Source organism: Etheostoma cragini, chromosome 5, assembly GCF_013103735.1.
Source record: "Etheostoma cragini isolate CJK2018 chromosome 5, CSU_Ecrag_1.0, whole genome shotgun sequence".
Taxonomy (NCBI): domain Eukaryota; kingdom Metazoa; phylum Chordata; class Actinopteri; order Perciformes; family Percidae; genus Etheostoma; species Etheostoma cragini.
In genome coordinates this window covers 5,734,474-5,748,724 of record NC_048411.1, presented here as the reverse complement: position 1 = coordinate 5,748,724, position 14,251 = coordinate 5,734,474, and the positions used below count along the sequence as shown (strand labels likewise).

Sequence of the window (14,251 nt, the reverse complement as noted above, 5' to 3'; positions counted from 1 at the left end):
AAAAGGCTGCAATGAAACAAAGAGTGAAAAATTTAAAGGGGTCTGAATACTTTCCGTACCCACTGTATATATATAGTATATTCATAGTAGTGTTTTGTGTTGAGCTTATCAGTGTGCTGTGTGCAAAGGTTCGCAAATACACTGAATTGCAATGCCTTAGGCCTTTCTCTTAAAACCAAGAGTGCCACCTAGTGGGCTCAGAAAATAAAGACACTGGTTCACAAAGTTTCATTTGGCCATCACTAGCGTGCAACACATTCTCACTTCCATCTCGTAAAACACGGATGCTTGGTCAGGTGCCTTTGAATCTTTGTATCACCAGGTTTTTGTATCTGGTGATACAAAAAGTATCACCAGAACAATTGGTTGCAACCCATTAGGGGCCGTAGGAAAATGCAAAGTACTGTTATTTTTAGAATTATTGAGCAGTTGACAGGGAGTTCCAAAATCTTCTGTGTTACCTATGCATCGCAGCACCGGATCTCCTGAGCAGCTACAATTTTATCCAAAACTTTTTTTTAGCTTGTAGCTCGCTAGTGCCAAGACTGTTGTTGTTTCCCCTAGCAATGGGATGTGTTTTGTAAAAATAAATTTGTGGTTTTTCCACCTTTTATGGACAAAAATTAGGTGGAGGAAATCATCATAGGTTAGACTTAAACCCTACACCTTTGCATCAAGGCATAAACCTCTATGTAAATGGGCATCTGCTCTACCAACTGAGCCAACCTGGCTACAGCAATGGGATTTTGAGAATGGCAACACACATAAAGCAAGAGGTGAGGGAAATGTCAGACAGCTTTATCCTGGAAATTTACTTCCATTGATCCAGACTACAGGGCATTAATGACGTTTCTCGGAAGCTGTGGTAGACAGAGATCTTAGAAACAACACTACAAACACAATAACACATACTTTCCAGTCTTCCTTACTGATTGTAGAAATCCCTTGATCGTGTTAGCTGTGCAGAACACCAGTCCACCTCCTACTCTAATAAGGCAACCTAACGGATCTGTTACGTCCATCAGTACATATTATTTTCGGTTGATTTTCATGGACTGTGCAAATGTGAGTATTTGAGATCCATTTTTTCAGGTAGAAAGTTCAAAGCTGCTCAGCCTTTTTATGGACTGACAGATTTGTTGCCACTTGTTGAGGAAAGGTTAGAGGAAAGTGAATGCTGAGTCCATGGGAGACAATGAATTTGGTGCAGCATATGTCATCATCAAGAGATTACAAAAACAAGAAGAAAACTGACAATACAACATTGTTTTGATTGAGGGTTTTCCTGGACAGGTTGATATGTATTATATATTATTTATGGAGCAGGCATGCTGTTGGATGTTTTCTGACAGGTGCTTTGTGCTGAGATGTCTGGTGTTTTCTAACAGACATTTTTTGCAGCAAGGCTTTTTGCAATATTACAAAAAAAATATGGATTGGTAAGTTAGTATTTCCCCAGCCCGTTAGCCATTCTGGTATAGTCTGAAAACTACATGCACATTGCCGTTGGCAAAATCCAGAATGGACAGGGAAGCAAAACATACAAACGAAGACAAGATGGTGCTTTGTGGGGATGTCATGATACCAAAAATGTAGTAGTCCATACTGATACCACCAAAAGTACATGAAACATGAAACCAAACTTAATACCACGTTGTGTAAAAAAAAAAAAAGAAAGAAAGAAAAGAAAACAACACTACTTTAACATTAATTTCTTTATTTAAACACCTGGTGGGGCTGTCTCTGTCTTATGTCACGTCTCCTTTTTCATTGTCATTTATTGATATTCTGTCACTGTTTTTTTGAGGACAGTAGGGGTCAAGGAGAACATGACTTACATGTAGTCTGGAGAAAACGTTAGTCTTCTGGACCCACATACCACTGATCTGAAGCCTGGCATCACCACACAGCCAGCGTACGGTAACATCTTCCATGAGTTCACCTGGAGCTCCCATATAGCAAGCGTGTTGAGTACTAGTTTAGAGAAACAGTCTTACTTTTGGTTTGTGAGGTGAAGTCGGAAGAGCTGTTGCTGTAGATGCAATTTGACAGTAATGCCAGAGACGGTTTAGAACCACCGAGACCCCCCCAACTCAGACTAGTTTCCTATCTATGTGTCACGTAGGCTCCATCAATGCCACATCTCTAGGAGACTATCTGCAAGTCCTGAGTGTATTGATTCCAATGGGAGACATGAACGTACCATGAAAAGTAGTTATTATTATAATTATTAGAGATTTCTTAGCTCTTTAGTACCCAAAGTAAATATTGGAACCATTTTTTATAAGCCAAATACTACCGGAACATCCTGACATGGTATTTTTCATACGGACACAGTGGCGAGATCTCGGAGAACAAAACAACACAAAGCAGGGTTCAGTTCACAATGTTCTAAAGGTTTAATGAGACGCACAAGGATATATACATATTTTCTAACAATCGCTATATTCATGTAGGACGAGACAAAAGTGTCAGGATGGGCATAAGGATTGTCTCAAGGTTTGTTCACACAGATAGGAAAACAGTGTTGGAAATTTAGTAGACGAACAAAACGGATGAGAACAACTTTCTTCAGAGTTCTCACAGAATGAAATGTGGAGTGTAACATTTTTCACAACAGGCACATTTTCAGAATTTTGGTGTCGATGTCTTTTTACATCCCTAGTTATTTTATCAAGTTATTTCTGCATTTTTCAGGTGGTGAAGATGATGATCGTGGTGGTTTGTACGTTTGCCATCTGCTGGCTGCCCTACCACGTCTTCTTCTTGCTGCACCAGTTCTTTCCTGACATGTTTATCGAAAGGTTTATCCAGCAGGTTTACCTGGCCATCATGTGGCTGGCTATGAGTTCCACCATGTACAACCCTATCATCTACTGCTGCCTCAACGACAGGTACGTCAACCCCTAAACACACACACACACACACACACACACACACACACACACACACACACACACACACACACACACACACACACACACACATACATCTATTGTATCAGAGATGTTAGGGCAGACATCTCACCATCACTTTCTCAGAACTCTGCCTGTGACTTGTCTCCTGCTCATTCTTGGTCAATTTTTAAAGCTGTGACATTACATGGTATCACCTCTCTGCTACATACTTTGAAACCCTCATCTTGTCCAATGGATGTTGTCCCAACCATGTTATTTGTACAATTGTTTGACGCGATTGGCCTCTGAACCTCAGGGTTCTGTCTTGGGACCTATTCTGTTCCTCTTGTACATATTTCCTTTATGACAGATAATTTAACAACATATCTTACCATTTGTAGGCAGATTAACTAAATTGCTCATTTAAGGAACTGATCTCTCTAAACTGCTTTCTTTAAGACCGTGACTATCATACACGGTACAAAACGGCATCTCTTATTCATATTTTAATCATTTAAGAACAGTAACAGATAGAGATGTACTGATTCCTCCAGCAGAAAGTTGGCGCTTTGTTGTCTTTCTAGCCTTTACAGAAGATTTTCTATCCAGTCTGGAACTTTTGCCTTTTAGGGGTTGTTGAGCAGTAAATGCAAACTATTACTTCCAAGATTTATCCACTTTATGTCAACAATTTATGAATTTTTCAGTCAATGCTGCTACTAGCTTCCATGCTTCCACTTTACATTTTAAATAAATGTAAATAGTTTGTCCTTTTCTGCACTGGATCACACCAAATATATAGGATAACTGTTTCAGACAACAAAAATGTTTGTGTAGCATTGCTCTGGGTGTAACATCAATAGGCAAAAGCTTTTCGACTTTTTTTAATAAAATGTAGATATTTTGTCAACTGTATAAGTTATAATGTTCATTTCTTCAAAGTTTGACTCCCAAGATATATTAGTAGTGTTTTAGAGTGGGGATTGGCTAAGCGTTTTCTGCTGTGTGTGTGATATCAATACATGTCTGTGAGATTCATGTTCTGTTTTATTTTATTTGTCTTTACTATTATATTCTAATAGTCCAGTTTGACATGAAACAAATGATGTTCATAGGTTGACTGTAGACAACAGGGGTTGATGTTTTACAAACCAGATGGACAATGAGTTGTAAAATGACCTTTGGTCTCAGAGGGTTAATCAACTGTTTGACTAGTATTAAACAGTGGTCATGTGACAACCTTTTGCTTCTGAACTCAGATAAAACAAAAACACTACTTGTTGCCCCTGAAAGTCAAATCCCTCAGATAAAGCAGCACATTTGGGACTTAGGCTTGTCTGTCCAGATAAACCTCAGGAGCTTAGGCGTTGTTTTGGATTCAACTATGTCCTTGGAGCTCCATGCCTACGCACATTTTGGAGACAATAGGAAGTGGCCACGCAGATGTTGAGGGGGTGAACTCATGTCAGACTGAAGAAAGTAAATTTGGGAATAATGGTTACTCTTAATATTTTCAAGTATTGATGCCTCACACATTTTTTCTCTCCATATCATCCAACAGTGTTATTTGCTCTTGTACTGAGGGATAATTGTTCCATAAACACCTTGTAAAATCCAACTCAAATCTTAAAACAAAATTCATTCTTTATATTTAATCAGCACTGTCTCACCATCACATTGTCCGCTACGGAGCTCAGGAGGAGGAGATGGCCAAATGTCAAAGTCAGAAAATTCAGCCGTTAAGTTCTTGCGTAATTGTTACACTTACTGTTATTAGGCCCAACTTTACTACTGTTGGTGACAAAACCTGAATGAAGAAAAGTGTGTTTGCCTTTTACTCTTTCGTTTTCAAATTGTATCTCTGGGTGGGGGATATAGCTGATGCTCTGTTTTTGGCAACGTGTTAGCAATCACAAATTGTTGTAAACTAAAATACTGCGGTGACCTTCCCCCCCCACCCCCTGTGCGTAATGTTACATGATGGCACTGCTGACCCATATTTGAAAAATCAGGAGAGAAAGAGACTTCAGGGACCACAACGATGTCTGGTTAACAGTGTGAGCGTCAGGCGTGACAAAAGTAAGCAATTACAGTAATGTTTTCCTTTTTGCTGTAACACAGTATTATACCGCATTACTAATTAAATGTCGGTAATATTACACGAGACAGCCGACAGCAGTGTGTCCAAGCTGCTGACAGATATCAACATGTCGGGAATTAATGTTAAGGCCTGCCACAAATGGCTGTGGCTGAGTGGAAGAGCAGTGGCCTGCCAGTTGCAGGGTTGGTGGCTTGATCCCTGGCCCTGCAGTTCTAGTTCTAGTTGAAGCAAGACACCTAACTCTGAGTTAACCCTGATGCTGCAGTGGAGTGTAATTAATGTGTGAATGTATATCTGATAAGAATATATGTGCATGGTTCCTGTACTATGTAGAAGTGTTTCAAGTGGCCATATAAAAATAGTCTATTTATGTTTACATTTTCTTGTATTTTAATTTGTTGTTATGTATGATATTTTATTGTGAAGCACTTTGTGATTTTTATCTGTTAAAGGTGCTATACAAATAAGCTTTACTTACTTACTTACTCATTTAGTGTCAATTTTTAAATATTTCAATTGCAGAGAGAACCAGGCCCCCATGTGAACCTGGTTTATATTAGAGACAGAGACCGTATGCTTTATCATATATTAGAAAGAAGCATCCCTGTTTTGTGATCTGCTCCGAATTTTATTTGTACATTTAACAAAAACATAGCAATTTTAAAATCACTGTGTTGTTTTACCAGAAATACCCACTAATTAATTCCTTTTTAGGTTTGCTGTTAATAAATGTCAACACTTCCTGCACAGACGTTAGACATGTAAAGCTTACCAGCAATTGTAAGGACATAATGCCTTCCTACCCTATTACGCTTTTAATTTGACACTTTCTAACTTTCAAAATGTGTACACAGCAATCCAGAACTCCATAGGGCTGCTACTTCAAAATGGAAATGTTACAGTCTACAACAGTACAACCAATTCTTTAAAACACATAATTTCAGGTTTGAATCTCCATTTTCTAATACGGAGAAGCTAACTCTGTAGACTGTATGTTTATTTCTCCTCCATCTCCTCATACACGTGGATAACCCGTACTAATTTCTAAAACATCATCAAGTTGATGGACAAAAGGGGTGAAAAAGGCTGGTGAATAAAACAACAGTACTCCAGAAGAGTTGTGTAAAGGCTTTTAAGCTTAAAATGTGCAGGAAGTGTTGAGTTTCCTTGACTGTAACTTTACACCGAATGAAAGAGCGGCAAATTAAAAGCACTTACTGTATCATTGTATTGTTGGTATGCACCAATAGTTTTTATTCATGGTGTTGTTGATGGTATTTGAGACTTGGCCATTATTTGAATGCTGGCGTACTTGGAGTAAATATTTCAAAAGTATTATTTCTAAATAATTTCCTCCAGTGGTGCAGTGTTTCCAGACACTATTCATAACTTCATGAATTGAATCATCTTGTCATTTATTCATTACAATTACAATACAGCGGCAGTAGCTCAGTCCACAGGGAGTTGGGTTGGGAACCGGAGGGCCGTTGGTGCAAGGCACCAAACCCCCAACTACTTGGGGCGCCTTTCCATGGGAAGCCCCCCCCCCACTCTGACATCTCTCCATTTAGTGGATGTATAGGTACTGAGCATGTGTGTGTTATTCAGGCCTGTGTGTAATGTGTGTAATAACAATAGAGTGTAAATTGTAATTTCACCTTGTGGGACTAATAAAGGATACATTATTATCATTATACTAGACCCCCTAATTGGTGCTGCTATTAAAAGATTGTGAAAAGATAATGTCCTGCATTGTTTTTTTTTATTAAGAATTATTTATTTTTTAAACAAACAACACATACAATTTGCCCCCCGCCCCCTCAACATCATCACACAAAACATTCTGCACCTCAAAGACTTAGTTAGAATAAACTGAAAACTTTAAACTGCATCTCTGAAACTTGCTGAATCCCACTGGGACCATCAACAATTTACTGTTATAAGCATAAATTCAATACTTGTTTGTAAAATAAAGACAGATGGCCACCTCTGCTTGTTGTCTTCAATCAATGTTCTCCCACTGCCTTGCATTGTGGCCGCCTGTTAATTGCCATGGTGCTGTTGGAGAAATGAGATTCCACACTGTACAGGATAACAACTGTCTTTTGTCTTTAGCAGCTCAGACAATTTAAATTCAAATGCGTGACCAATTGCGACCCTCTACTCTCATTTTCAAGCAGTCTCTTGTCATCTCTCTCAGCAAGTGACAACGTCCCTTACCCTCCCTTCTACACTTTTTACCCTTTATGGGTGGTGTATGTCTGTCTGCGTGTGTTTATTGAGATGAGGTGTTTTCATCCAGTCGCCAGCCACTTGTGGTTTTCTTAATTTCAGGCGCAATTCTTATTTCTGTCATCTCTTCCTTTTAGGGTTTATGTCATACTAACAAGAAGTACGGGTAAAATGAGACTTTCATTGTAGGTCATTTTGTGTTAATTTTTCAAGAATATTTAAGTTACATACAGTCTTGCCTTTTTTACAATACATCTCTATCAAGGGTGTAAATCACTAGAGGCCTCACGATGCAATATCATCATGGTACGTACAGTGGGGTTTGTAACTTTGTGCACCCAGGTAAAAAATTGTATTAATGTGCATAAAGAAGCCAAGAAAATAAGGAAAAATCTCCAAAAGGCATCAAATGACAGATTGGACATTCGTATTATGAGTCACAAAAAGTTTGATTTTCATCATTTACACTTTCAAATTAACAGAAAACAAAAAAAAGCAGTATGCTAAAGTTTGGGCACCCTGCACAGTTAATACCTTATATTGCCCCCTTTGGCAAGTATCACAGCCTGGAAACATTTCTTGTAGCCAGCCAAGAGTCTTTCGATTCTTGTTTGAAGTATCTTTGCCCATTCTTCCTTACAAAAGTCTTCCAGTTCTCTTAGATTTCTGGGCTGTCACGCACTGCTCTTTTAAGGTATATGCATAGATTTTCAAGTATGTTGAGGTAAGGAGAATGTGATGAATTTGGAGGTGTGGCTAGGACTTTTAACTTTTACTTCAGCTTTTTCACATCTTCTACTCGTGAAATGTTCCCTGTGCCAGTGGCTGCAATACAACCCAAAAGCATGATTGACCCCCCCATGCTTAACAGTTGGACAGAGGTTCTTTTCCTTAAATCTGTGCCCTTTATTCTCCAAACGTACCTTTGCTCATTGCGGCAAAAAAGTTATATTATTACCTTATCGGTCCACAGAACTTGTCTCCACAATGTATCAGCCTTGTCTCTATGTTCATTTGCAGACTTCAAACGCTGATTTTTTTTTTGTTGAAGACTGGTCATTTAAAACCTTAAGATTGAGATCACCTGGTCTTTCGAGACGATGATTGACAACAATCCATGACACTGTCAGGTCTCAGCTTTTCAAAGGGGGCGGTGCATGCTATAAACTCTGCAGGGTGCCCAAACTTTTGCAGACGCTGTTTATTTTTTGTTTTCTGTTATTTTGAAAGTGTAAATGATGGAAATAAAAACTAACCTTTTGTGACATATTGTACGAATGTCTAATCTGTCATTTGATGCCTTCTGGAGATTTTTCCATCTTTTTTTGGCTTCTGTATGCACATTAATACAAATCTTTACCTGGGGTGCCCAAACTTTTAAACCCCACTGTATGTCACAATACAATATTATTGCAATTATAAACATATTGCATTAATTACCTTTTTTCATCTACTAATTTCTCCCAATTTCAAATGATGTCCCCAAAAGGAAACTGTCAAATTCTGTTTTGTCTAAAAAAATACATTTCTCTGTTTGTTCATCTCACTTCAATTTCATTGCTGCAAAATGGGATTGTCAAGCAGACAAACTGACCAACACATATACAGTATAACATTACTTGGCGTCTTTGTATCAATACAGGATTGCTACTGAAAATATCATGATACTATGCTGTATCGATTATTTCCCCAAATCTTAGGTTTTCAGTTTATCTGGACTCACACGCAGACTCAGAAGTAGACGGTGTAACAGATTTAATTAATTTTTATTGACAAAGAGTAAGTTGCTTGGTTGGCAAGGTTGAGAGGAGTGGGTGGGAATCCAGAGCTGGTGGTGTGGCATGGCATGGTGTGGTGATGCGAGGCAGCGAGCGTGTAGGAAATCCAATCCAAAAATATACTAAAGTAGAAAAATAAACAAAGCACAATTACTTAAAGGTCTAAGTCTAAGCAAGTAGATCATACGTGAGATACTTAGTCGGCTTAGGGTAGATACCACATGGACAGCAGAAAACAATCTGGCGCTGGATGTCAGGAGAGTCTTTCAGCAGAGTAGGAAAGCCATGATCCGAAAGATCCAGGTGCCCCAGGATGACCACAAAACCACTCCCACAACCACACACACACACACAGGACAAACAGAACAGAGCGGAAAAGAACTAATAAACAAGTCACGGGCTGACGGTGACACCCCACCCCTGATCTTTGTCAGCCACTGTTCACTGTATCAGCCATACAGTAAATACTCTTGTCAGATTGGGCAAATTTCCAAATTGCCTGTTTTTGTTGGTGTGAAGATGGAAAAAGAAATGACTGCTGAATATGTAAATACTGATTTAATGGAGGATCACTGTTGTGGGATTTTATTTCTCTGGGATTCTTGTAAATTGCATTGCAAGATCATCAAACTAATTAGAATTTTATGATCGGTATTCAATCCTAGGCTAGTTTGTAAAAACGTACAATAGTATGTCCATGTACTTAACCTCTTCCATGGTCCTCTTCCCTGCCCTTAAAATGTCGTTGACAGAGGATATTGTGGTTGTAGAGACCCATCTTGTTTTCCCTTTGGTGTACATTGAACAGCAAATGAAGTAATCCAATGATGTTAAAGCCATTACACTGATTTTTGTTTTATCCTCTTCACATGCATTTAATTTATAATCATACTGACACCTGTATTCAAATGATGCTGATTGCAATTACTGTTGATCATGTTGACGTGATGGTGATGATGATGATTGTGGTGATGGTGATGATTATGACTATGACGTCAGGGGCTGTTGACTCTATATGTAGACCTCACATGGGACAAGTGTGGGTGTGTATGACTAGACAGTGGAGGACAAACTATTTTTCAACCGCATTTTGTGAGAAAAACACATTTTTTTAAAGGTTGCGCTCCATGAATGCATTACTGGATCTATAATATCCGGAGGTATATATTAGAAAGAAGTCTCCTTTTTTATGATCTGCAACGATTTTTACTAGTACATTAAACAAAAACATGGGGGGGCAGGTTTGCCCCTCATATTTAACAATATACAGCTGTGTTAATAAAAAATTAAAACTTTGGACAAATGTCAGAAGTGTGGACCGGCGCTGTGTTGCAGGGTGCGGACAGCAAGAGGAGAGAGTAGAGGAGAGATTCAACACAGGCACGACTTTACAGACGAAATGGGTCATGTAATGCAAAATTAAACCACATCCATATAAACAGCATTGCAGCGGATGCGAGGACATTAGCACCGGTGCGTCCTACAGGAGCTAACAGCTAACAGACGCTACTAGCACCGACTAGCACTGGTCATTGCTGTTGTCTGAAAAACAACACAGACGGTACAAAATGTTGCGTTTACTGGTAAACTAGTAAATCTTGAGACCGACGTATAACCGACTGCTATCTGTTGAGTTTTCCTCCCGTTACTCTGTCCTCTGTGACTGTCTACATCTAGAAACTAAGCTGCATGGTGCAGGGAACAACTGACTGACTCATGAGCAGACGGTAGTAGCGATAGATGCCCTATGCAAAAAAACTCAGCGTTGTATGAAATGACGCTTTAAAAAAAAAAACGCTCGATCACGCAAATTTGATCGTGGGAAGTCAAAATCGGGATTGCGATAAAAAATTTGGATTAATTGTGCAGCCCTATGTTATAGTCTACAACAGTACAACCAACTGTACTAAGGAATGTAAGGCAAGTGTGTTGGTAATAATAGGAATGTACAAAATGGAGAGTCTGAATGCTTTGAACCTGCATAAATTGATTTTTTTTGGTTCAGCAGTCAAAGTATTTGGCTTTTTAGCTGCTAAATGCTCAACTTTGTTTACCAGCTATTCTCTCATTCACACGTTAACATTTTCAAAAAATCTTGTTTTCATTGACATAATACACAACGCCCAAACTCATAGAAAAAGTTGCAATTGGTCTTATGAGAGACCCTCTCTCTGTTTTTCTCCTGCTTTATATTGGCAGGTATATTTTCAGCCCTGGCAGTTAAGCCAGCCATTACTAAAATAATAATTGTATGATCTGTATTCAATCCTAGGTTAGTTTTCATTGTTTTTAAATGTGCACATAAACAAATCTAAATGAGAATAATCTGTTTTTCTTGCACAGGTTTCGTGCTGGTTTTAAACAAGCATTCCGCTTCTGCCCGTGTGTCCCGCGAGGCTCTTATGAAGGCCTGGAACTCAAGTCCACTCGTTACCTTCAGACCCAGACAAGTGTTTTCAGGGCCAGCCGGATGGAGACTACCGTGTCCACTGTTACCCAGGTTGGGGATGACATGGAGCCGCCAAGAGTCAAGGCAAAAGCAGGTCCACGGCACGGTGGAGCTGCGGTCGGGGCCAGACCACATAGTTCCTCCTTGGACCTGACCTCCAATGGGTCATCGCTCCAGAGCGTCTCCAAAACGGTCTCAGAGACGTCCAGTTTCTACTCTAGTAACCACTTGCAGGAATAGACCTCAAATGCAGTTTGCAGGACAGCTGGAAAAGAGAGTGAGTTGATTGTTCATTTAGTTGCTTTTACCTGTGTATGTTGCAACGTTACAGCGTAAACGTGTGAGTTAGTCTGCCAGTGACTGTGGCTGGGTTTTTCATGAGTACATTTTCACTCGAATGGCATGCCAGGTAATTTGCAAGTGAGACTAAGTCCCTGTTCACTGAGCGTCATCCTCACTCTGTAACAAGTACTCATGCCGCTCACAGTTAATGATCAACTCGCATTAGAAAGGTTTGCTCACTGCCAAAAAGTTATGACAAGCATGACATGTACAGTATGACATGAGCAAATTCCAGTTCAAAAGGTACATAGCAGCAGATGCTAGCGCCTACCATCTTCACAGCCTTCACTTGTCACAACAGCCTGATCTCAGTGCAGAGGGAACGTTCACACATCCTCAATCGCACAAGCGGTGTGACTTCTCATAAGTCTATTTTCGAGTGGCGCTATAACATTAGACCATCATGCTGTGAACACCGCGGCTTCTCGTTTTAACAGAGCTGTTGTTCGCAAAGACACAGAGCTTGGAGACCTCTACACCTGTAATGGATTAAATCCTGGTTTTCACAGTAACTCTCTGCGCAGAAGACACAAGTTGCAAAAACCAGGCAAATGTGTGGGTTCTGTTGAAAGGCTCTCCCAGAAGATGAGATAGGAGGAGAGGAGATAAACAACAGAGCATAGACTCTGAACTTTGTATGTGTGAGTGTGTGTATGCATAAGCAATCCAACGTGCAGGATGAGTGCCTATCTGCCCCAAAGAGTGCTCTAAGCAGGCATGCTGAAAAATGAGGCTGCACAATTATTCTGCCAGTTGTTTTCTGATTAATCGATTAATCATTTGTGCAATAAAAAGTGAGAAATTAGAGAAAAAGTTCAAAGTGATGTCTTTTAATTTGTTTTGTCAGTCTAAAACCCAAAAATATTCTGTTTCTTATGGTATAAAACAAAAATAGAGCAAAACATCTCCATATCTGACCCGATGAAAACAGCATTTCTGCATGAATTGATTATCAAAATAGTTCAATTAGCAGAGTAATCGTTGCAGTGCCTAGCTCAGCTGTCATCTGGCTCAACATAGACTTCAACAGTTGAGAGCATCGTCCCTGGAACATTATGGAGCTCCAAATGCCGGAGAGGCAATGGTGAACCTGTGAAATGCGCCCAAACATGAGTCTTCAATCCGAGATATATTTTTCTGTGACTTCTCTAAACCCAAACAAGCCTGGTGTGGATCTTAGAAACCAATCTGCAATGAAGAGCAGATGGGATGCTCCAGTTTCCCACAGAATGAATACAGTTTGACAATAATAACCATCCCCTCAGCCACGTGTCTGTGCAACTAGCTCCGCCTTTGTAAGACATACAGTACATGACAATAGGTCGTGACACTGGGTCGTGACAAACTCTGAAATGTTGACGTTAATCTCATTACCCTTCCACCTAGCTGTAACATGCACTCTGTGTCTGGATCAGGGTTATAATAGGTCTTTTTGAAATTTCACAGAAATGTTTTTACAGAAAGGTTCATTTTGATTTACAGTAGGTTTAATTTTTACGATACTGCTTGATGTTATAGTTCTGCGGAGGCTCCACGCAGAGTTTTCGCCGTAGCCCACGTTAGTGGCTTGAAGTTTATACTTGTGCGTTGGTGTGTGCGTCCATCTCTTTAAAAGAATAGCAGGGCCAGCATATGTGTGTGTGTGGCAGAGCAAGTGGGAGAGTGACGTGATTAGCTTCGGAGCGAGTACCGACTCTAGAAACATAGTGAAAGAAACAAAGTGTCTCCCCTGTGCTTTCTGACAACGGTTGTAAATCTGTATCTATAGAGTTCTTCATGTTTTCATGTTGTTTATGGAGGAGAACCAGGAAATTAGTTGGGGGAAATGCGACGCTATCAAGCCAAGGCCGAGCGATGTGTGTCGTGCCACATGTTGTTATATTTTTTCCATAGGTGTGCGTCGGGCTACGGCACGTACGTAGCCACGGCGTAGATTACACTAAGTTTTTATTCAGTGTCAGTTTACTAAAAATACACATCACTGCCTATTTGCATTTTAGTTTTAGTTTTCTATAATAACCCTGGTCTGGATTTACATTTATTTTTACATTTACATCCAGTTCACCAAAATGTTGTGTTGCCTATTTTATTTGTGTACTTTTTCTTAGTATTTTTGTGTTCCTGGATAAAGTAATCTCCGACCTCCTCTGCGGGTGGTTTACGTGATCAGATCTTCACCTCTGTCCAAATGTTTACATTTTATGTGCTGTCACTCCATTTTGCAATCCAGTCACACACCATGTATGTTAGTATCAGGTGGAAAAGGCTTTTTGGACATTGCAGCCTGGAATACACAGGCAGCCTGTTAGCTATAGCTCTCTAATGTGCATTGATGTGCCTTGTTGAGTAGCGTAATGTCTGTAAAAGGGCGAGGGGAGGGGAGCAGAGACTCTGCTGGGGTCCAGGAAAAGGTTGGTTAGGTAACAGGGGCTACCTAACCCACTGGGACAAA

General features: G+C 39.8%; 1 protein-coding gene across 1 annotated transcript in view; it reads left to right on the top strand.

Annotated features, from left to right (window-relative positions):
• Nucleotides 1-12,336, top strand: part of LOC117944665 (substance-P receptor-like) — a 13,752-nt gene extending 1,416 nt beyond the window's left edge. The window contains exons 2-3 of the mRNA XM_034871704.1: nucleotides 2,698-2,894; nucleotides 11,352-12,336. Coding sequence (XP_034727595.1) covers nucleotides 2,698-2,894; nucleotides 11,352-11,697 — 543 coding nt within the window. The 3' untranslated portion in view covers nucleotides 11,698-12,336. The remainder of the gene's footprint in view (nucleotides 1-2,697; nucleotides 2,895-11,351) is intronic.
• Nucleotides 12,337-14,251: the final 1,915 nt, after the last annotated feature.